Source organism: Acanthaster planci, linkage group LG02, assembly GCF_054643075.1.
Source record: "Acanthaster planci isolate LZ-2023a linkage group LG02, COTS_SCS, whole genome shotgun sequence".
Classification (NCBI taxonomy): Eukaryota; Metazoa; Echinodermata; class Asteroidea; order Valvatida; family Acanthasteridae; genus Acanthaster; species Acanthaster planci.
Window position 1 is genome coordinate 7,282,695 of NC_141778.1, and position 26,746 is coordinate 7,309,440.

The 26,746-nt window shown below is 40.5% G+C and overlaps 1 protein-coding gene across 2 annotated transcripts in view; it reads left to right on the forward strand.

Moving 5' to 3' along the window:
• Positions 1-26,316, forward strand: part of LOC110979578 (ATP-dependent 6-phosphofructokinase-like) — a 31,555-nt gene extending 5,239 nt beyond the window's left edge. Inside the window, exons 5-22 of one of the 2 annotated variants that reach the window (XM_022235516.2) lie at positions 148-203; positions 905-1,014; positions 1,617-1,770; positions 2,212-2,307; positions 3,422-3,514; positions 4,274-4,399; positions 5,624-5,688; positions 5,929-6,019; positions 6,870-7,016; positions 9,310-9,380; positions 10,480-10,518; positions 14,665-14,752; positions 15,575-15,727; positions 16,230-16,456; positions 16,813-16,924; positions 17,639-17,738; positions 19,388-19,493; positions 20,810-26,316. In XM_022235516.2, the coding sequence (XP_022091208.1) occupies positions 148-203; positions 905-1,014; positions 1,617-1,770; positions 2,212-2,307; positions 3,422-3,514; positions 4,274-4,399; positions 5,624-5,688; positions 5,929-6,019; positions 6,870-7,016; positions 9,310-9,380; positions 10,480-10,518; positions 14,665-14,752; positions 15,575-15,727; positions 16,230-16,456; positions 16,813-16,924; positions 17,639-17,738; positions 19,388-19,493; positions 20,810-20,927 (1,952 nt within the window). In that variant the 3' untranslated portion in view covers positions 20,928-26,316. The remainder of the gene's footprint in view (positions 1-147; positions 204-904; positions 1,015-1,616; positions 1,771-2,211; positions 2,308-3,421; positions 3,515-4,273; positions 4,400-5,623; positions 5,689-5,928; positions 6,020-6,869; positions 7,017-9,309; positions 9,381-10,479; positions 10,519-14,664; positions 14,753-15,574; positions 15,728-16,229; positions 16,457-16,812; positions 16,925-17,638; positions 17,739-19,387; positions 19,494-20,809) is intronic. The other variant, XM_022235517.2, reaches the window with a different exon arrangement.
• The last annotated feature ends 430 nt before the right edge of the window (positions 26,317-26,746 follow it).

Here is a 26,746-nt window from a genome sequence, read left to right on the forward strand (position 1 = left end):
ATCTTCCCCATGAAGCCAAACTAAGTGATGCATCGAAATAAAGAGCTCAGTTTTGCTCATTCTTTTGCAAACTCAAACAGAAAAATGGCCTTTGGACTCACTTTGTAAAACCTGGTCACATATTCGGTCTCTGTCACATCCTTGCAGAATTGATCACCGAGGATGAGCAGCAACATTGCAGCCATTTGAACATCGTCGGGATGGTAAGGCTCAAAGAATAAATTGTTGTCATGCTAGTTCTTTGAGAATGTGGACCCAAAAAATAAAAATGTCCTCTCTGCCAATTTGCCTGTGCCGCTCTGTGAGTTATTTTGGTACTGAGAAAAGCCAGTTTAATCAATGTTTTGAGCAGTATGCTCTGTGTGACTTCGGTGAAAGAAACTCAGAAGATTGCGCCAACACCCCCATTGTTCTTAACTACTTAGCCTCTCATGCTTATCTTGTGGACAGTACATTTGCGCAACTTTTTGATTAAGGTACAGTGTATTGGTGTTAATGCAGTTCGCAAGACAAAAAGATAAAGAACAGCTACAAGAAAGTTCTTCTCAGAGTTTACCAGCAGTTGTCTGATGGGCCAAGTTGTGTCTGAGGTTACAGCCGAATCTGTTGTCTAGAGCTAGGTCTAGGTCTTCCCTCCATTGGCAATGTGTAGAGATGCGTAGACATTAGACCTAGCCGTAGCTCCGGAAGCCCGTTTCAGACACGGCCTTTGTAATACCAAAGAGGCTAGCAGCCTCCAGGGCCAAGCTCAAATCAATGACTGTTTGTTAACCACTGGTGGATCTTGGCTGGTACCCGTGATATAATTTATGAATAGGTTACCAGGCAAAAATTGAGCAGTGGTCAACAAATGGTCACTGATTTTAACTCGGCTCATTCTGAGTGGACTTGTGTTGGCGTGCAGGTGGGCTCCATCGATAACGACTTCTGTGGCACAGACATGACAATTGGAACAGACACGGCATTGCATCGAATCATCGAGTGCATAGATGCCATCTCAACAACTGCTCAGAGGTGAGTGACTCCCTCCTTCGATCCCAGGCCCCACCCCCCAAAAAACGAAATGATAGTTGTGTGTTTACTGTATCCGACCTATTGGTGCACAGATTATTTGCTGCCAAACTTCAAACCAGTGATTTTTTTCTTGATGCATTTTTCATTAAGAAAATGTATATAATTAAAATATAATGGAAAAAGAGACAAATACAAAGACAAAAAAAACCCAAAACAAATGACTCAAAAAACAATAACTTCCATCCTCCATGCCACCAGTTGTTACTGGTAAAAGAGGATAAATTTGAATGGTTAATCACTGCTTTGGTTTAAGAGAATTTACAAATACTGCCATTTCTGGCATCCTAAAAAACAGGAAGTGAGTATTGCAAGACAAAGACAAATGGTTAAAGAGAGTTGCAAAGTAAAATTATTTATTTCAGCACTTGAAACGTGGCACTTATGTTCTTGAGCAAGCGACTTTGTTGCAATCTTTTCTCTCAGTCTACAAGTAATGGATGCCTGTAATGCATTGGCTTGTACATGTTGAGTTTACAGCCAGCAGAGAGCATTAAGACGGCTGCCTTGAGACATTGCTCATAATTTGTTTTCCTTATCGTCAGTCACCAGAGAACCTTTGTGCTGGAGGTTATGGGTCGTCACTGCGGCTACCTGGCCCTGGTGGCCGGCCTGGCCAGCGGAGCGGACTGGATCTTTATTCCGGAGTGGCCACCGGAGTCCAACTGGCAGGAGAAACTCTGCAAGAAATTAGCGCAGGTGGGAATCAACACTGCTCGTAGAGGACCTGGTTTCGAGCTCCCTATAAGCCATTACTGTGATGGTGCCAGTAGGAAGTTATGAATTCATAACTTGTTCGCGTGAGCTTAAAATTGCATGCGTGAATGTTGTGCCACCACTGTAATGTTGTCACCTTGGATTAGTATATCATCTAAAACATGGGCATTGCCAGGATGATTTCAGGGGGAAGGTCAAAGCACTCATGGGTAGCAAACTGACAACTCAACAGCGGAAGGGGGTGGATTCTAAGTTTGGGGGCACAAATTGGTCATGTTCATCTCTTTTCCTGCCTTTTCTATTTCTTCCCCCCCCCCTTTAAATTTATTTTTATCACCTTATGAACTGGTTCTTAAGCTCCTGTGATGTAAGACGTGAGAAATGTTAAATTTCTTGAACAATTTCTTTTGTTAACTCGCTCAGACCCGAGAGTTTGGGAAACGGCTGCATATCATTATCGTAGCTGAGGGCGCCAAAGACAGGCAAGGCAGCCCAATCACGACACAGCAAATCAAAGATGTAAGTTGAGCCAATCCTGTTACTTGTCAAATCATTCTAATAGACCCCTCTCACATTACTTGCTCTCCGCATGGTTGGCCACAGTTTGAAGAAATATGAATGTTGCTTTTAACACATTGACTGCCTACGACAAGTATGTTTGTCTTGATAGGGATGTTGAAAAACAAAAGTTAAATTGTTGAACAAAATCACTGGAGATTTATAATCTATAAACTTGGTTTGACATTTTGACTTAAAGGTATTTATAATTGGGAATAAATTTGTGTATGGCTAGTCGTTTAAGATTGGCTCAGGAGAATGGATGCTGATTATGTCCCTCGCCTTCGACTCAGGTGTTATCAGCATCTGTTCCCTTTTGCTTTTGTATCATCTTCCAGCAGTAGTTTGGCCAGCTATCTGCCCCGAGCAGGAACAAATGAGGGCGCGTTTTAAAATGAAATTGACAATCCTTTGGTACGAACTCACCGCATAGGTGCGGAAGTTTATGCGTGTTTGATGCAGAGCACACTGAGTACGCGCAACAAACTTATTCTAGAGTGTATGGTCTTCACGTGCACGCCAAATGCGTGCAAGAACCCTGTTGAAAACTTCGCACCAGTCTGTCTGTCTTCCACCGGTGAGGGAGCACTTCAACTATAAAGGGCAGATACTGGCAGGCAAAAATGCAACTGTGACATGGAAAGAGCAGACTTCATAGACCTTTTCCTTGCTACACTACAGTGTTCGGCCATTCCCAAATTACTTGGGAAATGCATGAAGCCGCTAGCTAGTGGTTTCCATGGGGGAGGGTGTGTTATTTCCAGTTGCAGCCAAGTAATACGGACAAAGCCGTAGTCTTAGCCCACTAGTGGTTGGCAAACTATGGCTGGCCGTCAGTACAATAGCAAAGGAACACTTCTCAAAGTGTTAACAAATCTCACACAGCCATCAATACACCAAACAACAATGCTTTTACTACACAGTACTGAGACAGTGCAGACATGCATCTTGAAGCAAACTCCAAGACTGATATCTCTAATTCCCTCCTGTTCGCCTTTAGAGTCAGCCACACATTTTCCATTGTTTCATGTGAGTATTTCTAATGTTGGTAGTTATCTATCTTCCATCCTGACAGCTGATAGTCCAACGTCTTGGCTATGACACACGAGTGACTGTTCTTGGTCATGTACAGCGGGGGGGCAATCCCTCTGCATTTGACAGGATTCTGGTGAGTGCTGATGAAAGGAGTGCTAGATTTCCAATTTAATAAGCCTTTTGCGAGTTAAATTTGAATAAAATCTGGTACAAATTCACGCAAATATAATTTGAATTCTCCATACTAAATACAGTATTGCTATACCTCGTGATTCGGGGCAAGCTTTTCCTTAGTTACGTAAGAGACGCCTTGCACCAATACACTGTTCTCAATGGATAAGAAGGGTACAAAGGAACCAGTCTATTCCAGAGATGGTGGTCGCTATGCAAAGGCTTGCCCCGAATCACGAAATATAGCAACAGTGTCTTTAGTCTGGGGAATTCAAATTGTTACATTTATGTGCAGTCAGATAACTCAGTGTACCGGATTTTATTCAAATTAAACTCACAAATGGCTTATTGAAGTACATTATTTTCCTTGAAATATTTTCAGACGGTTTTTATTTCACAGTGAATCAGGCCTAGGTATGGGAACCTTGTCCCCATGGACTGCATGCCTGTTCCTTCACTATTGAACCTTGCAAGCCCTGTAAGATTACAAAACTTACAAGGACTGGCTCTTCAGAGCAAATATGCGTAAACTTCAAGTGTAAGACATGTGTATTTTGAAGGATATTCAGCCTAGATGCATTCATGTCAGCACCTGCATCTTGCTACTTGGGCCAGTTCGTTGTTACATAAGATCATGTGCAGGTTATCAAAGAGCTTTGCATAGACTTTTTTAACGTCATCAGCACCTTTAGGGATAAGTAGTTTGTTAATGATTCTCCAGGCTTGTCGGATGGGAGCAGAGGCTGTCCTCTCATTGGTGGAGTCAGACCAGGAAACACCTGCTTACGTCGTTACTTTAGACGGCAACAAAGCGATCCGAATGCCGCTGATGGACTGTGTGCGCAGGGTAAGTTTCTCTCACAGCTTTTATGGTAGAGGATGTCAATTCATCAGCAGTGTTAAGAGTCCAATCCATCACAAGCCCTTCCACAAGTTGTTTCACTAGCCCATTTATGAGACCAGTCACAAGCGAGAGGGTGAACGATTATAAAGGAATGCTTTTTGCCACTGCAAAGTTTGATCACGGACCATTTACCCAGGGATGTGCAACTTAAGCTCAGAGCTGGTTTCAGTGCGTGTTACAGCTGGCACAATATCAAAGCAGAAATTAAGTTGGATTATGTAACACTTTCTCTAATAATAAAACATATATTCCTGTCTACCACTTTGTTTTCTTGTAATGTTTTAAGTCATGGTACACCCTTTCTTAAAATATGCTGCTCAAGATATTTCATCCTATACATTCTGAGAAAAGTGTACCACAAAATTGGGGAATTTTGCCTCATTAAAACTTCGTTTCTCCTTGAAATCGATAAATGAAGAAGAGTTATTCGTCAAAACGAATAGCTTTAAGCACCGCGTTGGCACGTCGTCTCGGCATAACCACGGCTGCACTGTACATGCTGCATGCTGCAACATGTGGTCGCGAATTTTTTCGAGAAAGTCGAGAGCGCCTGCGGGGGTAATAACAATCCGTAACACGCATGGAACCAAGGTCACACATGTGATTGCACTGGGGCCGCTCACGGTTGCACATCCCTGGGTAACTTATGACAAGGAAAGACTAGTGATGAACTCGAATACAACGCTGTTCAATCAGTCTCTGCAAACTTGGAAATCACAAGGAAGACAAGGTGTGGTTTATCATGCAGCATCTAATGCCAGTCAATGCCAATTAACTTTGCTAGTGCTTGAAAGCCACCTGCTTCTTTAGATAAGTTCAACATCTGAATCTTGACATAGCTGTGGACTATCAAATGCGAAGAATCACTCGCACGACTTTTCTTGTTGCAAATGACTGCATGCAGAAACATTATTTTGTTGTTAATACATTACCGAAAATGTTCCACTTGTTGCCAAAGGAAAATCCTAGGGCAAAAACTTTCTTTTTTTCTAAAATGCGTATTTTAAGCTTCGTGTCTGTGGTACATTTTGATTGAAGATGGGCTGGGCTTCATTCTTGGGATTTGCTCACCAGCACTAAAATATTTTACTTGGGTTTTGCAATGTGTTAGTGTGCTTGTTGTTTTAGGTTTTTTTGTTTCAAGAGTCTTGCCGTCTTTTGCTGCAGACGCAAGCTGTCGCAGAGGCACTCGGGAAAGGCAATTTTGAATTGGCAGCCGAGCTTAGAGGAAGGTAAGAGAAGAGGAAAAAATATTAGTTATGTCCACGTTGTAGAAAATGCAGATAGTCTTGCTGCGTTCGAAATGGGACGCTCTAAAAATTCACATCAGGACAGTTACGTCGAGCACAATTAAATTGATGAATCACAACTCTTGTGCTTGATAATTATTACATGTACATTAAACAAATGTGCTCCTGTTAAAAAATGACAATTATTGAATCATTTTTCACCATGCGTGTCTTTTTTTTCAGGAGTTTTGTGAACAACTTGCGCACGTACCTGACTTTGACCAAGTTGAAGCCCCCGGACAAAGTCTGTAGTTTAGATGGGAAGAATTGTGCAGTAAGTCGTGAAACCTGCCATGTAAACTCACATCTCTCAGAAGTCATTGTTGTCTTAAAACTGTGTATTTGATTTGTCTGATTGATGCCTAGTTTGAGATTGTTACTGCTCGTGCCTATACTCAAGGCATTGTATATTATCTCACACATCTTCTAAATCTCACATGCTGTGACAGCCTTGTAACTGCACTCAAAGTTTTTGGGACCATAGTATCAACTACATGTGTGTACTCAGTCACTGAAAACACACAGGTTGCAAATTATTCTGAAAATTGGAAAAATGTGTCAACTCTTCTGTTTCTTACAAGGCGACGTGGCAAGGAGAGAATTAACCACACACTAGGCATTTCATCCAGTCCATACATCAGTGATCTCCTGATGTTTGGCAGGCAGTATCACTGCAGTACCACTGGGTCAAACCAAAAGAGGCTTTGCGTGGTTGCCATCTTGCAGGGCAGGTCTTTTGCTCCACTAGAGAAACCTCCTTTGTGTAATCCTGTGGAAGAAAAGCACCGGCCTGCTGCATTCTAGCCATGCCAGCTCTCTGTGAACTAAAATGTAAAAAAGGTTTTACATTTTCAAAAGTGTGGAAGATGTGTGCTCACATCATGGAGATACATCTTAACTTTTGAGTTGAGTGGTTCTGAGGAGAACCAGTTAGTACATCTTCTTTGACTGTCAGAAACAGTTGAGGTTGAAATGGTCAGGCATTGATAGATTCATGGGGCATTCAGGGGGGCATGCGACCTAGTGGTCAGGGTTTGCAGCTTCTGATCATAGGGTTGGAAGTGCGAATCCAGCTGGTGGCAGCATGTTGTGATCATGGACAAGTCACTTTACCCCCATTTCAGTCCAACTTGAACATCGGTGTGATGAACATTGGCGCTCCGGCCGCTGGCATGAATGCAGCCATCCGAGCGTTTGTCAGGGCATCACTGTTCAATGGCTACGGCGTGCTGGGAATTCATGATGGCTTTGATGGTCTCTTGGAAGAAAATGTAAGTGATTGCACTAATAATGCAGTTTTCCAATGTTGTCAAAATCATTTTGAGCATCTGAACCTGCAGTATATGGCAGGTTCCTCAAAATATGGACCATTAGATCATGTTCAACTTTGGGGTTCATTTTTCTTGAAGTGAACAGCAGTAAATTAATTCCCAATGTCTGATGAAATAAAGGAAGTCATGGCTGATATCTGGGACAATAATGAGCGTGCCCATCTTTCAACTTAATCGGAGTTTGATTAATTAAAGTCCCAAATGTCAGCATTTTTGATGGACGTGAACAACCTGTTGAAATCCTAGCCAGTAAGTAACTGGAGTGATAATCCCCATGGTTAGTTTACACAGATTTATATGTGGTGAAAGGTGAAAATATTTACACATATTAAAACCGTAATTATGAAATTAAAAATACCTCTCACAAATAATCGGGTCTCGAAGTCGGCAGTCGCGAACGTCATTCGATTCTGTCAAAAAAATGGACTGCAAAAAACCATCGAGTGAAATCAAAATCAATGTACAACACAAGCTTTAAAAAAAGCACCCCAAAACCATCATCCTTTTATGACTGGACCTATCACATTTTTTTCAAGTACATTTCCCAAAACCACAGTCCAAAATACGGATCATGGTGATTTTACAGCTTCTATCATTTTCTCGCGATGCCGTTAGAGAAACGTTTCACTGCATCATGGGCTGTTTGACCTTTGACATGAACCCAGATCGTGTTTCCTCTTTTTCATTCAATATTTATGAGCCCCTCCACAGAATGGTGACGCTCCAGAATTTTTCTTTTTGTACCAAGGTTTCTCAAAAGAAAATCTGTAATACTGAATGACATTTGCAAAAAAAAGATTTCTGAGACATAAAATGCGATTCATGACGAAAATCTTATGCTCAGAGTTGTTAATTTTAATACAATTTTCAGCAGGGATTTCTCCAAATAAGCGGCAAAATGAACATCGCACGTGGACTTTTCAAGCACTACATGTGGCAGTGTTGTTGGCATTCTGGAACGTCATGCATTTCTTGTTTAAATTCTCGAACGTCATCAAAATTCTGTCAAATATGATGTTTGCAATGAATATATTGCACTCATTATATATTTTTGATGCAGCCAAACTTAAAGATAATTTTCAGTGGTTGAAAGGTATAAGACCTGGCAGATACGCTGGTATAGTGAGAGTGATTATAAACGGTAAGATAATCAAGAGAGCCAAACTTTTCTCATCGTTTTCCGTCAATTTTTTGCTCTTTTTTCATGGCTTATCTTTTTAAAGTTATTTCTCAGGTGCTTTAAAATACATCAGTTGAAAAATATACTGAATTCTCCTCGTTGTTGAGAGAAGTTTTGAAATCAAGTCTTCTGGTCCAAACACTTTGATATAAACTTTAAATGAATGCAACTCCGTTTGATTTGCACTGGTAGCCAACCAAATGTCCACCAAATGTACACAGTTTGCCTAATCATCCCCAAGTAATCAATTTTATAAATCTGAAGGTGCTAATTTGTATTTTACATGATCAAAGTCACTCTTTTAGAAGTTTTGAAAAATGACACGTGGAGTTGCATTTTGGTCCATTTTATGAAGAACATGACACATGCTGTTTCCTATAGAGATGCCTTTCCATGGTTGCATTTCCAGTGCGTGTCATGGTTAATCTGCCTAAGTTCTGGAAATTGGCCATTTAAATGGACATGAGTGATATGTGGTAAACATGTGCACATACTGAATGGACCACAAAAATTCACTTACAGAAAGTTGCCTTTATAGAGTGTTGTCAAGTTGAGAAAGGGATGTATTTGTTGGAAAAAAGGAGGAGATAATGAGCCAATGTGGTGGTTCAAAAAGGCAAGGTCCTTAGAGAAAAAGCACACACAAGAGTCAGCTGCAATAATAGGGAAGATGTCCCGCTTGTGTATTGCTGTTACCGAATGACCTCAGATGCGCTGCAGTTTGGGCAAGCAGTGTTGGAATACTGAACTGGCTCATTGCATGGCACCTTTGCAAGGACCATCGATTCAAGCTTTGCCGATGAAGGATAAAACTGGAGTTTAAGGAGAACGAAAGAGGAAGGAACAGTTCCACTGTCACTTTGAATGTTATCTTTCCTCCTGGAAGTTGATGCATTTGGCGTCCAGAATTCTGACAAACCTGATGTCAAGTGGTTGAGGTGTACTGCTGGAAGAACGGTGAATGTGTTTCTGAATGCTTTAAGAATTTGACACATTTGTTGAGTGAAATGAAATACTTAACCTACCTCCTGACCCATGCCCTTTGACCCTTAGGTCAACCACATTGGCTGGATGGATGTGGCTGATTTTGTCAGCGCTGGAGGTTCCCGGCTCGGAACGAACAGGTGAGGGGGAAAATATCTTTTTAAAAAAACGATTATTCTCGTTGTGAAGTGGTTAATTCATAGTTCATTTGCATGGATTACACTGAGTCTTGTGTTGGCTGTTTGTCGAGCACATTTTTATGTTGGCTGCATCAGTTTCAAGAAGGGACATAAAAAATTTGATTTTCAGAGTCACTGCAGTGCATGCATGGAAAAGATAAGAATTTTGCTTGTTTTCACTTTGAGAGCTATGAATGGAATGGACTAAGGCCAAATAAAGACTTAGTTGTGTTTCCTATTACACTGAAAAATAAATTAGGGTGGTTGGTTGGATAAACTTTTTTTTACTCTAAATTTTTATAGCCCAAAAAATTAGGGTCGGATGAAGGTCTCTGTTTCTTTGGGGGGGGGGTTTGTATACTTGTAACAGATATTAAGTTGGTGTCAGGTTAATACATGTACTGTACATGTGCACATCAATATTACATATCAGCACTGTGATTGAGTAGTAAAGCAGCTGATTATTGAAATACAAACACACGAGCCGTCCATCTGATGCAAAAAAAAAATTAAACCAATGCATTGTACAGGATGTACACAAAATTAGGCTCGGAGCAAGGCACCATCAGTTTTTATATTTTATCGATTCGTCGAATAAAAAGATATAGGTTCCCTGTGATTTTGTAGGTTTGGTCAGATAACCGGAAACACAGCTTTTTTAGGGGGAGCCTAATCCTGAACGAGTATCAGAACGGCGCCGGAACTGTACTTTTCACTTCTCAGTGATAGATACAAATTGATGACAGGATGCGTATGGGGGTTGTTGATGAAACCTTAAGTGTAGATGAGCATTCAAAAAAATCTGCCTTGTAATAAATTGGAACCATCAAAAAGGAACGACTAATCAGTCAAACATAGTCATAAACCTGTTAGCCAGATTACTACATTTTTGAATACTGCAATATTTGGGCTTTTGCTTTTTTGAATGAATGTTTGACTGCTTAAGACTGCTTTAGATGTATTTGTTAAAACAAAGATTTCTCTTTACCACTGCTGTACATTTGTGTGTGTCCCATTGTGCGTAGCACTTCCGTGTTGTTTGTTTTCTGATTTGTTACAGCGGCCTGTATTCAGCCAAAGAGACCCCAATGCCTGATGGGTATTTTTTAGTTCTATAGGCTTCTCATTTTATATACAGCGCAGATTCCAAACTGGGCATTACTTAGTTGGGTTTTTGTGTTGCTCCAGGCTGAGGGACAAACAGTTTATATTTTGCGGTGCCCTGCCATTCCAAAGTGCATCGCATAATCAACAAGAATGATGTGCTGATTGGACACGAAGCAAAAACGTAAATAAACAGATTGGTTTCTGGCCTACGGGCTCAGCAAAATGAAAATCTGAATGAAACTGGGTACAAGCACCCATTTTGTTACGTTACCCAAGCATGTCTGAGGATAAGCATCCTGTTTTGTGCACTTTTTATTCTAAGGTTTCCCTGCAAAGTGCTGCAGTTTAAGGGCTACATATCTCACAGGTGTCAAGGTGATCTGATCCATTATGTAGGCAAAGTCAGGCAGGCAACTGCATCAAATTGAATGATACGTTGACTTCCTTTTCTCAACAACAATGCCATGGCAACAATGGCATTGCATTGTGTAGTGAATTTAAAACCTTTTTAAACAGAGCCCTTTGTTTCATTGGGCATCTACAGGTGTGAGTGCACATTTAGAGGTTAAGTGTTGACAAAGGATGTGCTGTTATGAAACCCATAGAGTTTTCCATTTCATTTCATGTCAGTCACAGATTCTTACTATAGGCTTCGCTGCAATGAACAGTGTAAAATTGTCATCATAAAATATGCATACTAATAAAATAATTTCAAGAACTGTTGATGGCACTACTTAGTGCTTGGCCCATTCTCAAGAGCGTTTAAAGATAATGAAATATGCATCCGCGCCCCTGCTCAATTTTTAACTGAATGTGCACAAAAGTATAGCATCTTTTTATGAGAGCTCCTTACACTCATTCAGCTTCTGCTCACAGCATCAATGGCAACAGTAGCATTTGACATTCTGAGGGCATTGACTCATGCATATGTATGCAGTGTCCATGACAGCAGGAAGTTGTCAGCCTTGAAAAGAGACAATGGCTAAAAAACCAATTAGAGCAGTAAGCCACTTACATATACAGATTTTCAGTGCGTTGTAGGCTCCAGTGTACTGATGGTCACATCTCTCATTTTTGTTTGTCTCCATTCATCAGCCACACGCAAAGTTTTTAATTCATAGATTATTTTTTGTCGATTACTTGCACGTGTTGTGCAATCAGTGCTTAACATTGAAAAACCATTCCAGCACAAAGCCCAACTACGAATGCTCAATTTGGAAAGAAAGGGGGAAAAGTTCATTGCAAACAATATACTAAGAAATTCATAAATTTATGGCAAATTGACCACTGGCACTTGCTATCCTTCATTGTTTATTGGTCCTCCTTTGCTTCTCTTTAACACTGAAACATTTGTTTTCTTTTTTCAGTGAAGCTTTTGTTTTTCCCTTTTTGTTCTCTTTCATCTTCGCTGGCCGCTTGTTGGCTAGAGGATTGACCACATTTCCATTCAGAGTGTAGATCCCTGAACAATAACTCATCCTGTCATTGCTTTTTTTGATTGTGGTTTTCCTTGTTGAGAGAATGGCTTGGAGTGAAATGACAGAGCATGGTTTGGGGGCATTCGATTTACAAAGCAATTAACAGTTGTGTAATTTTTCATGTGGGTTTGAGAAGGAATGCATTAGGATTTGTAGCAGTTATCGATATTTGTGACCAAACCTATCAAAATGAATCACAAGCAAGAAATCTTAACTCAGTGGAAATCAGTAGCAGCTGTTGAAATTGTCCACCTGTATAATGGTCATTTTGTATGAATGCCAATGGAGTGACTCGCTGAAGAAAAGAGCTTAATATCCCTTTTTTATGCAAGTGAAAAAGAACCAAGTTAACAGTTCCGTAAGGTTTATTTTGTGGGATCTGGTCACATTTCATCGTATGCGTAACACAGCATGACAGAAAAGTCCATACATGCAGCCACTGTATACCATGTCAGTAGTGTAGTGCATGAATTTTTGTCTTAAAATTGCCAACACAAATGACAAGTAACTACATGTACCCTTCATATTGAGCGAGAGCCACCTGTCTGCTCTGAGAGGGATCAAGGGAAGACACTGCAGGATTTTACATGTCAATGACAGTCCTTTAGTGGGAACTCACAGTGTGGGTGCACAGGTTCTTGTGTGTTGGCTGATTGGCTCAGGACCCGCTGAGGTCATCAGCGACCAGTTTCTGTATGAATGTGCTGTGCAATCTGTCTCTTCATTGCCAGTGAGAGTGCACTTCCAATTTGGGCAGACAAAGCAAATCTCCCAGCTCCACTTAGCATGGCACCCGATTCCCTTTTCTATTTGGGAACCCCCTATGCTTCATGTCCATTTGAAGGACAACAGTGATGTGCATGTATATGGAGAGACAAATTCGGAGTCTCCTCCACCCTGAAAAAGTCGGGAAAAAAAGGTGCTGAATTCTTACTGTTCAGCTTAAGTACTCAATGAGCATTTGGTAATGCTTGTTAACATTTTTCAATTTCTTGAGTGATGCACTGGTAGGCTAAACATGATTGTGCTGAAAAAAAAATCAGTTTTCTGTATTGCATAATTCTCAAGTTGTAAAATGGTGACAGATAAATGTATTACAAGTGGTCGATTAAGATTACTGTATTGTCTTGCCAGTTTCATGAACAGGCCTTTACTGAAATTTTAATGAAGGCATCAATGTCCGTGCTTTACATAGGGCCAAGTTTTCATGCAAATGCGGGAATAGGAAATATTGTAAGCAGATAGGGGCAACTTCAAAGAGGTGCTAATCACAGAAATTTCCTGAGCAAAAAAAAAATTTCCCAGCAAAAGTAAGTTACTAGCCAAAATATTGTAAACTGTGTATTTCATGTGACTCGTTCCCAGACAATTTCCGCTTAGCGCAAATGTTTGCTTAGCAACATCTTCTGCTTAACAGCTGTATGGTTCTTTAAAAGTTTGATTTGCAGTTTTGACGTGTGCTGTGTGCATTTACCTCGGTGCTTGTACATGTATGTCTAGGTTTAACACACTGCGGCGTTTCACTGGCTAATGCATAACTTCATTTTGGTAGCATTCCTTTTCAATCATCAATCAACATGCATATCTCTCATCTCTGATCATCTGAAACATGCTGTAGCCAGCTCAACCAATCAGAGTCCGTGGCATTCCAGATATATGCGTATTTGAGAAGGGCCATGTGATCACTTTTTGACAGATCAGTACCAATTGATTAACTGTACTGGTTTGCCCATAGTGTGACCTTTTCAGCCCAACTGGTTCGGCTCTAAGGCCATGAAATTAAACTGGTGTCAAATGAACTACCTTGAGACTTTGGTGAAAAGATCCTCATTTCTTTTCATCTCCTCTTTGAAATATCACCCGGCCCGGGTTTTTTTATTTCAAAATGTGAAGAAATATGAGACCATCAGAAATTAGTGTTGTTCATTTGTGATTACTGCAATATGCATTGTACAACTGGTGTTCTCACTATTCAATGAAGCAGCAGCGTTTACCAGCAAGGACTCAGTCGTTTCATGAATATGCTCTTTTGACAGTCAGACTTGGCACAAATGCTGAACATTTGCACCTGTTCTGTTTGTCAGTAAGAACCTTAGTTGTTATGCCTGCCTTTTTCCTCATTTCTTTTCATTGTTTTAACCACTTCCTGCCGGGGACTCCGGAATCGGAGACGTATGGTTTATATGGGTGGCTGGGGTCTCCCAACTCGGACAAAGGAAACAGGGCCCTGTAACAAAAGACCATACTCCGAACAAAAGACCAGGCTGCTGGGCATTACCAACATTTTTCACTCTCAAAGTGGTAATAATACAGCCTTGTTTTGAAACTGTATACCAGGGTTTGGGGCATTGAGAGCGAGCGGATTACCACTGGGAACAAAAGCACCATCTTGGCTCTGTTTACAAGGCTGCTGGCCTGGCTGAAATACTCGGGCGTCAATGAAAGTCACCTGTCAACTCAGAGTAGTGCCTAAAGATTACTTGGGGTGGCTATAAACGACCGTTAAATGAAATGATGAATTTTTGAAGGATTTTGAAAATGGAAAAAATGATATTCATGCCGGCCCAGCATCATCAACATTGAAAAATACCCCGGCATGAAGTGGTTAATGTATCTCTTCAGTGTGCGTTCTTATGTCTTAGAACTGTTTGTCCCCACAGAACAACACCTGCGAAAATTTTGGAAAAAGTGGCAGAGAAATTCAAGAAATTCAACGTGAATGGCTTGTTAGTGATAGGGGGATTCGAGGTGAGTAAAACTCCCAGAACAAAAACTTTAAAACTGCAAGATATAGCAGAACAAATTTTTAGCATGACGCAAGCTGTTTGCTGTATTGGCTCTAGCATGAGTTCCCATCTAAGCAGTGATGAATGAACAACAAGGGTGAAGTTGGATCATTGACTACTAGTCAACTATTGGTCAATTTTTGCCTGATACCCAGGGTGTATTTTATGCATAGGTTACCAAGGAAAAAATTCCGCCAGTAGTTGACCAATGGTCACTGATCAAGCTTAATCATTGCTAGGCCAACTGCCAGGTTCCTGCTGCCATCATGGTGTGATGTCCGAGTGACTGTGGATGGACCAGGAATGGTCTACCTCTGTCTCACGGTATACCTACTCTAAATAACCAAAGTACAAATATCAGCCAGTGATGGCGGCTCAAAAGGAGGGTGTAACTTGGCAACATAGCACCCTGGGTGTTTTCCCACAAAACCCAAAAACATCTCATGCAAAGTGGTGGGCAGAGTCAAGTGGAGCTGAGATGTTGAACATAGTGAACCATTTTGTACCTGAAGACGTATTAACCGACAATGCTTCTCTTTAACAGTGACGTGAAGGACTTGCCAAGGTACGTTTGTGGGTGCACTCAATGTGTCTGCAAATCCTTACATTGTTGGGGGGGTGTTCCATTTTAAACAATCCTACGGCAGGACTAGTTCATTGTGAGATAATCTTTGTACAAAATGACCCAGAATGCACAGACTGTCTGAACTGATGAAAATAAACTGTTCACTCAAGAATCCACTGAAACACCAAATGGTTTCATATATATTTGTTTTTGCATCAGGGCTATCAGAGCATTATTCAGATGTCAGAGGCACGTGACAAATATCCTGCATTCTGTATTCCGATGGTCCTCATACCGGCCACCGTCAGTAACAATGTACCGGGAGCAGACTTCAGTCTTGGGTGTGACACCGCCCTCAATAACATCACTGAGGTGAGCAAATCTTTTAGGAAGTGTTGAAACAATAAGCCCATCAGCTGCATACATGCTGTGTCCTTTGCATCTTTAAGCAAGATCATTTGCATAGTATAGTTTGACCCCCTTAACAATTTTGTTCTGCATCCGTTCTTGCACATGATCATTCTCATGTGCGGGACTTCCTGTTGAATTAATCATGAGAAAGGTTATTGATAACCAGCGATATGACTGTGCCCCAGGACTAGGTCCCTGGTTGACTAAATGGTCCAATCATCCATTTTTAAGGCAACATTGGTCAACTAGTTATTGCTTGAACGTAAGGTTTACCCCGCATCGGTGTAATTTATTAAGCACTGTAGGCTGAATGCTTTCTGAGATCTCGTAGGAGAAAAATTCACAAGTTTCATTTGGTGAGACTGGAACTCATGACCTGTGGCTTGCTGGTGTGGACATCTGAACCAGTTAACCTGTTTAACTGTAACTTGATTTTTCCATGCATTTTGGCATGGCCTTCCAGGCTTGTGATAAGATCAAGCAGTCAGCTAGTGGATCTAAGCGGCGCGTGTTCATTGTGGAGACCATGGGGGGCTACTGTGGTTACCTGGCGACCATGAGCGCCCTCGCCGGTGGCGCGGACGCCGCCTATATCTTCGAGGAACATTTTGGGATAACCGATCTTCAGGCAGACGTGGAGCATCTCAAGGCCAAGATCTCAGACAATGTCCAACGAGGCTTGTTGTTAAGGTTTGTCATGACGACGAAGCCCACAAGTTTACGATGTTTTCTATACAGATTAATTGCTCCATTTTTGATTATGCGTTTGTCTAATTGAGGGTCAGTTTGGGATTGAAAGTGGTAATTTTTTTAGTTTCGATTGAATCTATATCAATTGTGCCCTTCAGAACTTGTGCTCTGTTTCATGATAATCCAGTTTTGACTGAACCAGTCAGTTTCGATTTTGTGAAATCAAACATGTCAAAAAAAAGGTGGGACGCTCTGCTGTAAGAGAATAAGGTACATTTGCACAATCTGACATTAAACTCATTGCAGGAAAAGCTGCTTGTCCATCCCCCCTCATCTGGACCTCTTTGTTTTTTCAGGAATGAGAAGGCAAATGCGAATTTCTCGGCAGATTTTATTCAGCGACTTTTTGCGGAGGAAGGCAAGGATGTTTTCACAGCTCGCAGTAATGTGCTAGGACACATGCAGCAAGTGAGTGTATCTTGACAGAGGTCTTGCTGGCTGAAGAAAAGCCCGGAAAAGTCATGGAGGTTTTTTTTCGTTTGGCAGATCCCAAAAAGTCATGTAAAATAGACTACATGTATAATCTTGACAAGGTTATGGAATTTTGTGCGGACCTATTTTAAAGTTTAAACTTCCTTGATGCATTAAGAAGCAATGTCAATCTGATTTTTGTGTGGGATAAAATGCAGTAGATTTTGGTTATATAAGCATTTTGCTTTAGTCACTTATGTCGTTCTGTCAACCAAGAAAGAGCAAAACCCTTCCCCTCCAAGCACTTTGCAGTCCCGTTAATTATCGTTTTGAAACTTGACACACATGTAGAGACATATTATGGATACATCTTTGAAGTTTTAGGTCAGTCTGACATTTGTTTGGTTTCGTTGTTGTGTATAGTCTCACACATCAATTGAAAAGTAAACATTTTGGGCCTACCTGTTATGGGAAAAATGGACTTTTTGTGCTAAATGTTATCTCAGAGTTTTGGCATCCAAATTACTGTAAGAAATTGGAAGAAAAAGATAATTATTACAAATCCAGAGAAACTGCTCAGGCTCCCTAGTTTTAAAGTTATTTAGGTCACCTAAAAAGGGGAAAGAGAGACTTTCTTGTCATTTAGATGAATTTTTGGCCCATTGCCTTGTTCTTGGACTCGTTAAATCTATGCTTACTTTCTTTCTTCAGGGAGGGTCACCGTCTGTATTTGATCGTAACATGGGAACCAAGCTGGCTGTCCGCGCATCGGAGTTCCTCAGAGAAACCATCGAGAACAGCTTGAAAGATGGTGAGAGTCGGCAAAGACATACCCTTAAAATTTCTTGTCTTGTGGACTCAGGACTAGAATGAAAATTGTAAATTATGACTGCAAAACACCATGTCCGTTTAGGATTCAAGACATTAGCCTTTGGATGAATTCACACATAGACAAGTACTAACAGGCTATATCATCCAGTTTGTGTGACGTCACTTCAGTTTAAACCACGCCCACTGCACATAGAGTTACACAGAATCTTGGAACCGGAAAGTAATGTGCACCTTGAGTGTTCATTAAATGGGTGCTTGTATTCAGTGGAGCACGTACTTGTATGACGAAGTCACCAACAAACTGGATACATTTGTCACCCACTCTGTGAAAATGAGTCTTAAGTTGCCAGAGCCACTTTGGAGTAAAAAGTCCTTTAGAATAATTTTGCACAGTATAAATCAATAGGAACCCACAGCATTTGTCATCATGGAGTATCCACTTCCATCAGGATGCCAAACTGATACATCAAAACCAAAAACTCAATTTGCTCTTTCCAATACAAATGAAACTCAAAAAGTGGCTTTGGCACCTTAAGACTCATTTTCACAGAGTGGGTCACATTTTGGCACCAGGCAGGAGCCTGGTCAGTATGCAGATCATGTGCTAATGACTTTTTCACCCCACAGGAAATATTTTAAGGCATGATAAGGACCAGCTCAACAGTGCCAGTCCATCTGTGATTTCATGCCAAGTGAAACTGCTGATTGTCCAGATTGGTGGATTGTTGTCTCATTGCAGTATCTTTGAAAAATTTCTCAGAGTTCTAGACACATGGCATTTATTGCCCGAGGGTGATGTGGTCTGCCTGTTCTCTGTGTTAATCTGGAAACAGTTGTGATCGACACTTTTTACAGCCCAGAATTTCATAACTGGTTGTCTGCTTTAACAGCATTTACATTATATCAGTAGACTGTTAGATAGGTTCCATACCAAAAGTTTAGTCCAAGAATTTCTTCGTGCTTTTACTCTGCCAAATATTGAGCTATTTGCAGTGAACGTAGAGAGATACATGTATTATGACAGTTGACAGTAAACAAAGTCAGGAAAGGGGAGGGGCTTAGAATACATAGAAAAATGTCTCCATTAAAATTCCGGCCATTACATGATAGCCGAAAATTTTTGTCACACAAGCTCAGGTTTTACAAGATCCTGATTGTCCAAGGTATTCAATATCTTTTGGTACCTAACCGGACATCAAGCAGTTAACTTGGTACTTGGAAAATACTCTGACACTAATTCTGACCGCACTATAGCCAGTGTCGTGGCATGGACGAATCAGATAGCCATGCTTATGTTATTTATTACTGGATGGCCCCCTTCAGTTATGAAAGGCATTTTGATAATGTGTGTTCCACGCCAGTGGTTCCATTCAAACTCCAGCAGACTGTTTTCCACCATTGGAAGGGTGAGGGGAAACAGAAATGTCCAGAGATATCACAAGATACGCCTATATTGAGTTTCCTAGTATTTGATTGTTGCCATTAAGGTCTCATTCTGGTTTGTGAAAGCAGAAACCCTAATTTGACTGAGTAAAAGCAACTCTTTTTTGTCAGCTCAACTTGGACGCTGTTCACAGGTTAGTGTGTTGTAACCAATGGCATTATTTTATTGTGCGTTTTCACCCACAGGGGTGGTTTACACCAATAGCCCTGATACAGCATGCTTGCTAGGCATTCAGAAGAGACGACTTGCCTTCCGACCAGTGCAGAAGCTAAAACAAATCACCGACTTTGAGTAAGTTTGAAGCAGCCCCCATTGCTTATGGGTAATATCAGAAATTAGGGGTCCATTTTTTTGCGTCCCTGTTGCATCTGACATATGATTTTGTAAGTTCAGAACATATTTTCTAATTTCCAAGAGTGATGATTGATGCAAATGACTTGCCAAATAAATAGTAATAGTTTGCAATCAATTCCAGTGATATTTCCAGGTGAGATATCACAGATCAGATGTAACGGGGACACAAAAATGCCACACTTTTGGGTCCCTAATTTCTGGCATTACTCATAACAAACTCCATACCCATGCATTTTGTACTGTTGTAGCAGAACCCATATCTTTTAAAGATTGAGCCTGTAAACCTGGTCGTTCAGTTGCATAATGGCATTATTTTGGTTGCGTGACTCATACTTCACTGTGACAAACTTCACATTTTGACATTTGGACACATTCATGGATGGAACGTAATTGTTCCCAGAGTAAGGGAGCATTCACTCATGATAGTGGTGGCAAATCCTCTAGCTTTTCTTGAATGTTTCAAAGGATTTTGAAGTTTTTTTGCTTAATGTTGTCAAGAAAATGATTTCTTCTCTTCTCTTGTAAATATGTGAGGCGATCAAGAAAAATGAGTTGTTTGTCAACCCTGGCCAATTTGTTAAATAAATTTCTTTCCTTTGAAAGGTTTAACCATGTCAATGTCATTTGTATGAAAATGCCTACATATACCTTGAAACCACCCTTGGATCAACAGTAGTGCAAGTTGAAACATGAAGAGATTTGATTCTGGACATTTTATGCTGAGACACTGCTTCAATCAAAGATTTGTCAAATCACTCCTCACATGCGAATCTTCAGAGATCAAAGCACTGTATTGCCAGTTGTTCCTGTAATATAACACTCTCCCACAGACTAAGCACAGAGGAAACGGGACATTTTCGAATGAATGACTGACTTCCAGGCATCTTTTGCTCTTGAGTCTTAATAGTCCATGATGGTAGCACAATATACATGTATGTACACACTCTCCAAGTTACTGTACGCTTTGCTCTGTCAGACAGTGTTGTAGTCGAGACCATCACAGGACCAAACACAAGACCATGCACAAGTAACAGGTTGAACAATGACAAAGGAATGCTTTTGTCCTAGTTCATTTGAAGAGCTTGTGACTTGAATTCCAACTGGTGGTCTTATGTTGGTCTTGTGTGGTCTTGTGAAGGTCGTAAGTGGTCTTAAGTACAACACTGCCCTGTCCTCCTGAAGAGTGTACCTCAGGTCTTCTTTACTTCTGTAAAATATAAAACGTTGTTGAAAAAAATGCTCCGTCTTTCCAGACACCGCATCCCAACAAACCAATGGTGGATGAAACTTCGCCCACTGCTGAGAATCCTGGCCAAGCATGCGAGCACCTACATCGTGGAGTCGGAAGTCCAGGAAACCTTGGTGGATTGAAGGGTGTCTGCTTTGCAACTCAGTTAATAAGTCTTTTGTAATCGTTATACAAGTCAGATATTTATTGTATATCCCTGTGGTCAGTTGTTCCTGCTTGTGCCAAGGTATTGCAAGAGTTTTTAGTAAATACCAGAGATGACTTTTATCAGAAAGGTTCAGATGTTTTCTTTTAGAGGGCAGGGCAGAACATCTTGTTGTTGTGAGCTGTTCCCACACAGAAATGAACAGAAATGCCACCCCTGATCTAGATCTTGAGAAACACCCCTTAACTGTTCCCTGCCACCACTTTCCAGGCTTGCGACATTGCTAATGTTGCCTGCTTTGTGACTTGGCATGATCCGTGGCAGTTTGGTGTCACAGGGTTCATGGCTCCTGGCAGGTGTCCCTGAACAAAGATATTAAATTGGAAAGAGCCATCGACACATGGCTAAATGTTGCTCAGTTGGTCGAGTTTCAGTACAGTATTCCTGAGGTTGCAGGCCCAAATCCCTTTGCAGTCAATTTCTTTATTCATCTTTATAATTGTTATGTTAGGCTTGGTCATTTTCTAATTATACATGTAGCTTCAGAAAAATCCTGGACAAGCTTCTTGATGTTGAATGTTGCAGACAAGACTAGATACCTAGCAGAGTTATCTTAAGAACCGAGGTGAAATCCTGAGGTGTGTGTGCATATTTGATGGATTTGTTCCATCACACTTTCTTTGCCAAACTTTTTATAGGTGTAACATGGTTGAAGTTAGCAGGAAGAAAGCCTAAAGAGAGAAAGGTGTTTAGCTCTCATCGATAGTGAATGTTTTAGTAATGTGAACTTAAGTGGCAGTGGAGTCCCTAATTTGGAGCAGTGTGACTTTTATTGTAGCTTTCCTCAAGAAATCTTTAATGCCACTCTTGATGAGCTTCAAACTCATTCTGGAATTATTTGCACTTGTATGTATAAAACTCCTTGAATTAGAACATTCCTCAAAATTTTGGTGTCTTGAAATTTATTACTGAGTGAAACAGATTGTATCTGAAAATTGGACACAAAGTTTGGGGAGGATCTTCTGACATGCTACAATGTAACAAAGATCAAATCCCCAATTAATCTTAAACTTCCTTTCAATGCTACAACATTGTGAGTAGCTATTCTTATCTAGGTTCACAAACCCAACTGTATGTTCGTCAAATAGATCCATCACCATCCAGAAAGAGTTTTCACCGTGTTAAAACTAACATTAGGGAAATTGTGTCAAAACTATGTCACTCTATAAAATGGAAATTAAATTACTAGATTCAAAATCAGTGGACATAGACATTTGAATCTCCCTAGAAGTTTACTTCTTGCGCTGTCCAAGGTTAAAATGTTTGCACCAGCAAAGTGCTTGAAGGAAAAGTCACAGTGCACCATATTAGGGGACATTCCAAGTTACTTGGCATCCGTGTTTTATGAAAGAGCAAATACTTTATATGTAGAATTTAGCCTGAAGAGTTATAGGATGCAGTTAAGTGGAATGTGTTATGCACTAGCAGGTTCGGAGGCAAATCAGCTTTAAATCCATTGCGATATACCAAAGAATTGTTGAACAAAGAGGAAATAATTGCAGATTCTAACCCAGAGAGTCAGTGAAGCTTAGACAAATGCGATGTGCCGAATCACAGGTCAGTTTCTTGAGCCGTAAGAAGTAAATTATAATGTATGATGATAAGAGTAAGCATGATTCATCACACTGAAAGTCATCTTAATTCTGCACATGTAGGGGGTGTGAAATGTTCACATTTGCTGTGGGAGCCAACAAAGGAATGGCTCTGTGCATGCATGGATCAGCCACTAATTAACTTTTGAAAAAATTATGCAGCAAAATTGTGTAGTTGCATTGATGGAGTTCCTTGTTTGATGCATGATCAGTTGAGTTTCATTTTGGAATGGAGTACATTTTATTGATTGTGAAAGTAATGTATCGACTTGTGTATCGATTCCATTTTTCTCACAGCCTAGGACATAACACCAGTTAGGAAGTTGTGTGTTTGTAGTACAAGTATTCTTGCCTTTTGTCTTGAGATAAGACAGTACATTTTTCTGAAACTGCTTCAGTTATCCCTTGAAGATGGCACTCTAATTAGAAATCTGTGACCTCCCTAATGCCTGTCAGAAAACAAATAAATGTTTGCCTTGAGGTAACCAACCCCCCATGGGTAGGATAGGAAATAACTTACAGCTAACTGTTTTTTCCCTGAACACAACCCTTGCAGCCTTCCGCTGGACCATCATGCTCCATGGTAATATGCATTGCTTTAAGTGTGCAGGTATATGAGTTGCCATGAAGATAGAAATTGTCAGCCTTGTCTAACGTAATCCAAGTTGATGTCAGTAAGGTGGACACTTTCTGTTATATACTGTGCCATCTACAAACATTCTCTGGAAACCTTGATAAGATACACACAGAGTCTGCAGTGATGGTTTTGATAATTGTTTGCATAATTTCTTTTGACCTGCATGTTGCATTTAGCTCGAGAGGAACACAGAGCACTTCCTGACAAACACTTTGCTGTGACGTGCCAAATGTTGCCATGCAGTGGAATGCTGACCGAACCACACAGTTCTATACCATAGTTGCACCAAGTAGTGGTTTGATAACTTATTTTGTACCTGTTGATGGGTATGCCATTATTTTATTGATCTTTAAAGGTGCCATTCCATGATGTTCAGATATTACATTTGCAGGGACTGTGACAGTGTCAGCAGTAGGCATGAAGTGTCCCAATCATCTCATTTTGGGCCATCTGGGTCTGGGAATGATAGCAACTTTAAAAAAAGGAGAAATGTCTGAAGTTTAGATGGTGTCACAGATGTTACAGTTGTGCACTGGTACTCTGACCTAAGCTTTGCTTAAAATCTGATGTAATGAAACAGCTTTGGACAGTGGCTCACTGAGAACAAGCAAACAGGTGTATCTCGGCGTGTATAATTAATTATTTCCAGAATATAATGAGACTGACTGAGAAGATATTGACTTCTAATGGGCAAACACCAGAGGGGGTCATCTGGATACCGTATTATACCAAAGAGTAGGGCTCGATGTGATACTAGAAAGTTCTTAGGTCTGTGAGCGGCAGAGGCACGTTGTCAAAATACACTTATTTGTTTTGTGTTTTACTTTGCAGCCTTAAGTTGTTCTCACATCTGTAAAAATGTACATTTGACACAAAGATGTACTTTGCTGGAAGATTATGGAAGATAATTGGAAGATTATGTCATATACATGATCAAGTATTGTGGCAACCTGTGCGCAGGTTACAACTCAAGTCTGAGAATTCAGTCCAATAATGTTTGTGTTATAGTACTGCCTATGAACTAAGTACCCCAAACTAGCCAAAAAGAAGCTTGTTTTATACTCTGATGTAATCGATTTTTTTTTCAACTTCACCAAGTACTTGAATTGCATCATATCCCTGGCCAGTGGTACTGGTCAAATGATAGCATCTGTTGGGTATTTTATTTACTTTTGTTTTATTCATTTATTTAATTATGTATAAGGGTGACAGTTGTCAGACATTAAATAATGGAATAATTTAGAAAATGATCCTTATATACAAAGGGTCAGGTATTAAAATAATTTAAGCAATTACTTGGAGATAAACTGAATCAACTCTGCTTTTTAGGGGTGTGTGTGTGTTCTGGTGACAGATATCAACATCACTTGTATGTTTCAAGTGTGGGTAGCACATAGTTAATGAATGTCTGTATTTAAAAGAATGTTATGGGCAAAATTCAACTCAAATGTGCTCTTTTAATCTCTGTTTATGTACACTACTAGGCTTAACCCTAGAAGACTATCTCGCAGCTGGGGACAAGAACTCAACTGTTACATGCTCAAACATGTTGACACTTATCTTGCAGATAAAGACATTTATTGTCAGTAGAAAATTTGACATATCAAATCAATCTGATGTAGGGTTTTGATGTAATGGTCAATTAAAGTTCATGGCCTCACTCGTGTCAGCCTGCGTGCATTGAGCATGGACAGTGGAAAAAGTACGCATTTTTGACTGACCTGTCTTTGGAAAAATGGCATGTCTGAATTCACGAAATTGGTGTCAAAATGACCGCTAGACATTTTTTAACAAACACTCTTTGGTACCCAGTACATGAAAACGGTGCACTGCGGCGGTGTTGGAGGAAAAAGTCGGGGGGCAGATTCTTCCCCCCGGTTCTTCTAGGATTAATGCTATTAACTGTCCATGCAATTATTACCAGTTGTAAGCAGTGTTGTAGTCGAAACCACACAAGACCTCCATTGTGTATTCAAGTCACAAGCTATTCAAATGAACTGCAACAGAAGCATTCCTTAATCATTGTTCACTCTGTCACTTGTGACTGGTCTCGAGCATGGTCTTTTGTCAGGTCTTGTATCTGGCCTATCTTGTGGTAGTCTCTACTACAACACAGTTTGTAAGTGCTTGTGCTTGTACGACGTAGTCAGTGAAGTAATGGATGTAGCTCTTGACTTAAGCAGTTTCCTCGAATTCAACATGATCGGTCATCTCCCCTTATACACTGTACGTACATCCCGTGCAAAGGTACCTTCATCATTTGTCAGTGGACCTACCCGTCATCGGGGCGTCCATCTGTCCTCGTCCAATTTTCTGGTTATGACAGGGATTACTACATGCGTCTACAGGCGGCGGCTGCAGCTGCTAGCCAAAGCCGTAGCCATATAATTCGGACGCAGCGTAGCATGGATTTTACAACCAGTGAATTTGGTATTTTTTCAAGAAGCATTGGGTTTAAATTGAAGCTTTGTAGGTCGATTGGAGTCTTTGGATACCACCGATAATTGCTTTTGTGGAAAATGGTTGAAACGAGGCCTTATATTTTTGACAGTACCATCCGATGTTAGTTTTTAGCATGGAGGAATAAGAACACGTTCAAGGTTGTGTCGTGAATGTTTCTCTTTCTCCAAAATTAACGAAAGTGTGCCAAATGCTTCACTTCCCAATTTTACATTTTGAACTTGCAAGTAAGCATATATAAGGCTTTGTCAAAAAATTCGCTTATCGAAAGCCTAATAAGTTATGTGGCCGTATGGGTAATTTATCAGTGGTTGTCTATTCTCTCCCCGGTTGTCAAATAACTATACATGTACAGTACTTAGCTGGATTTTATCTCCCATTGTAGCTGTCTGAAGGAAGGAAAATATTTGTGCGCTCGGTATAATGTTGCAATGTGACAAGGTTGAGCTGAGATAGTTCAGTCCTTACAAATGATTTAAGTCAGACTCAGACATCCCATCGCTTCTGCTGCTGTTTCTTCGACATTGACGCCTTGTACATGTACTATGTGAAACGTGCACGTCATATGGCAATAACTTCTCATTATTAAAAACAAAATGAGGCGATATTTATTCCGATTTCAACGAGTTTGGAAAGAGTACTGTGTCGGTCTAGACATTTTAACGGTTTTGCAGCTCTTAATATTTTTCAATACACAGGTACAATGTATATGTAACCACACTCCACTAGCTACGATTAGGCTCAGACAAATAATGACATGCAGCGAAGTCAGAATTTCCAGAGCAGAGTGAACATACGTGCATCAGCATCACTGCACATTACAGTGATTGAAAATTTGTTCGAATCGGCTGTTTTACTAGCTATGACTTCAGGGTTTAGGGCAATGACATGAAGCAGTGAATTAAATAGTGTAATTCGACAAGCAGAAATAGGAACTGTTATTGCGGCGGCATAGCGCTTGTGGACAGGTAGTACGCGCGCGTTACAAGCCTCTTCAGCCAAAGGGGTGTGATTTGCCTAACGTTCGCGTGCGTTAAGCTGAAGTGT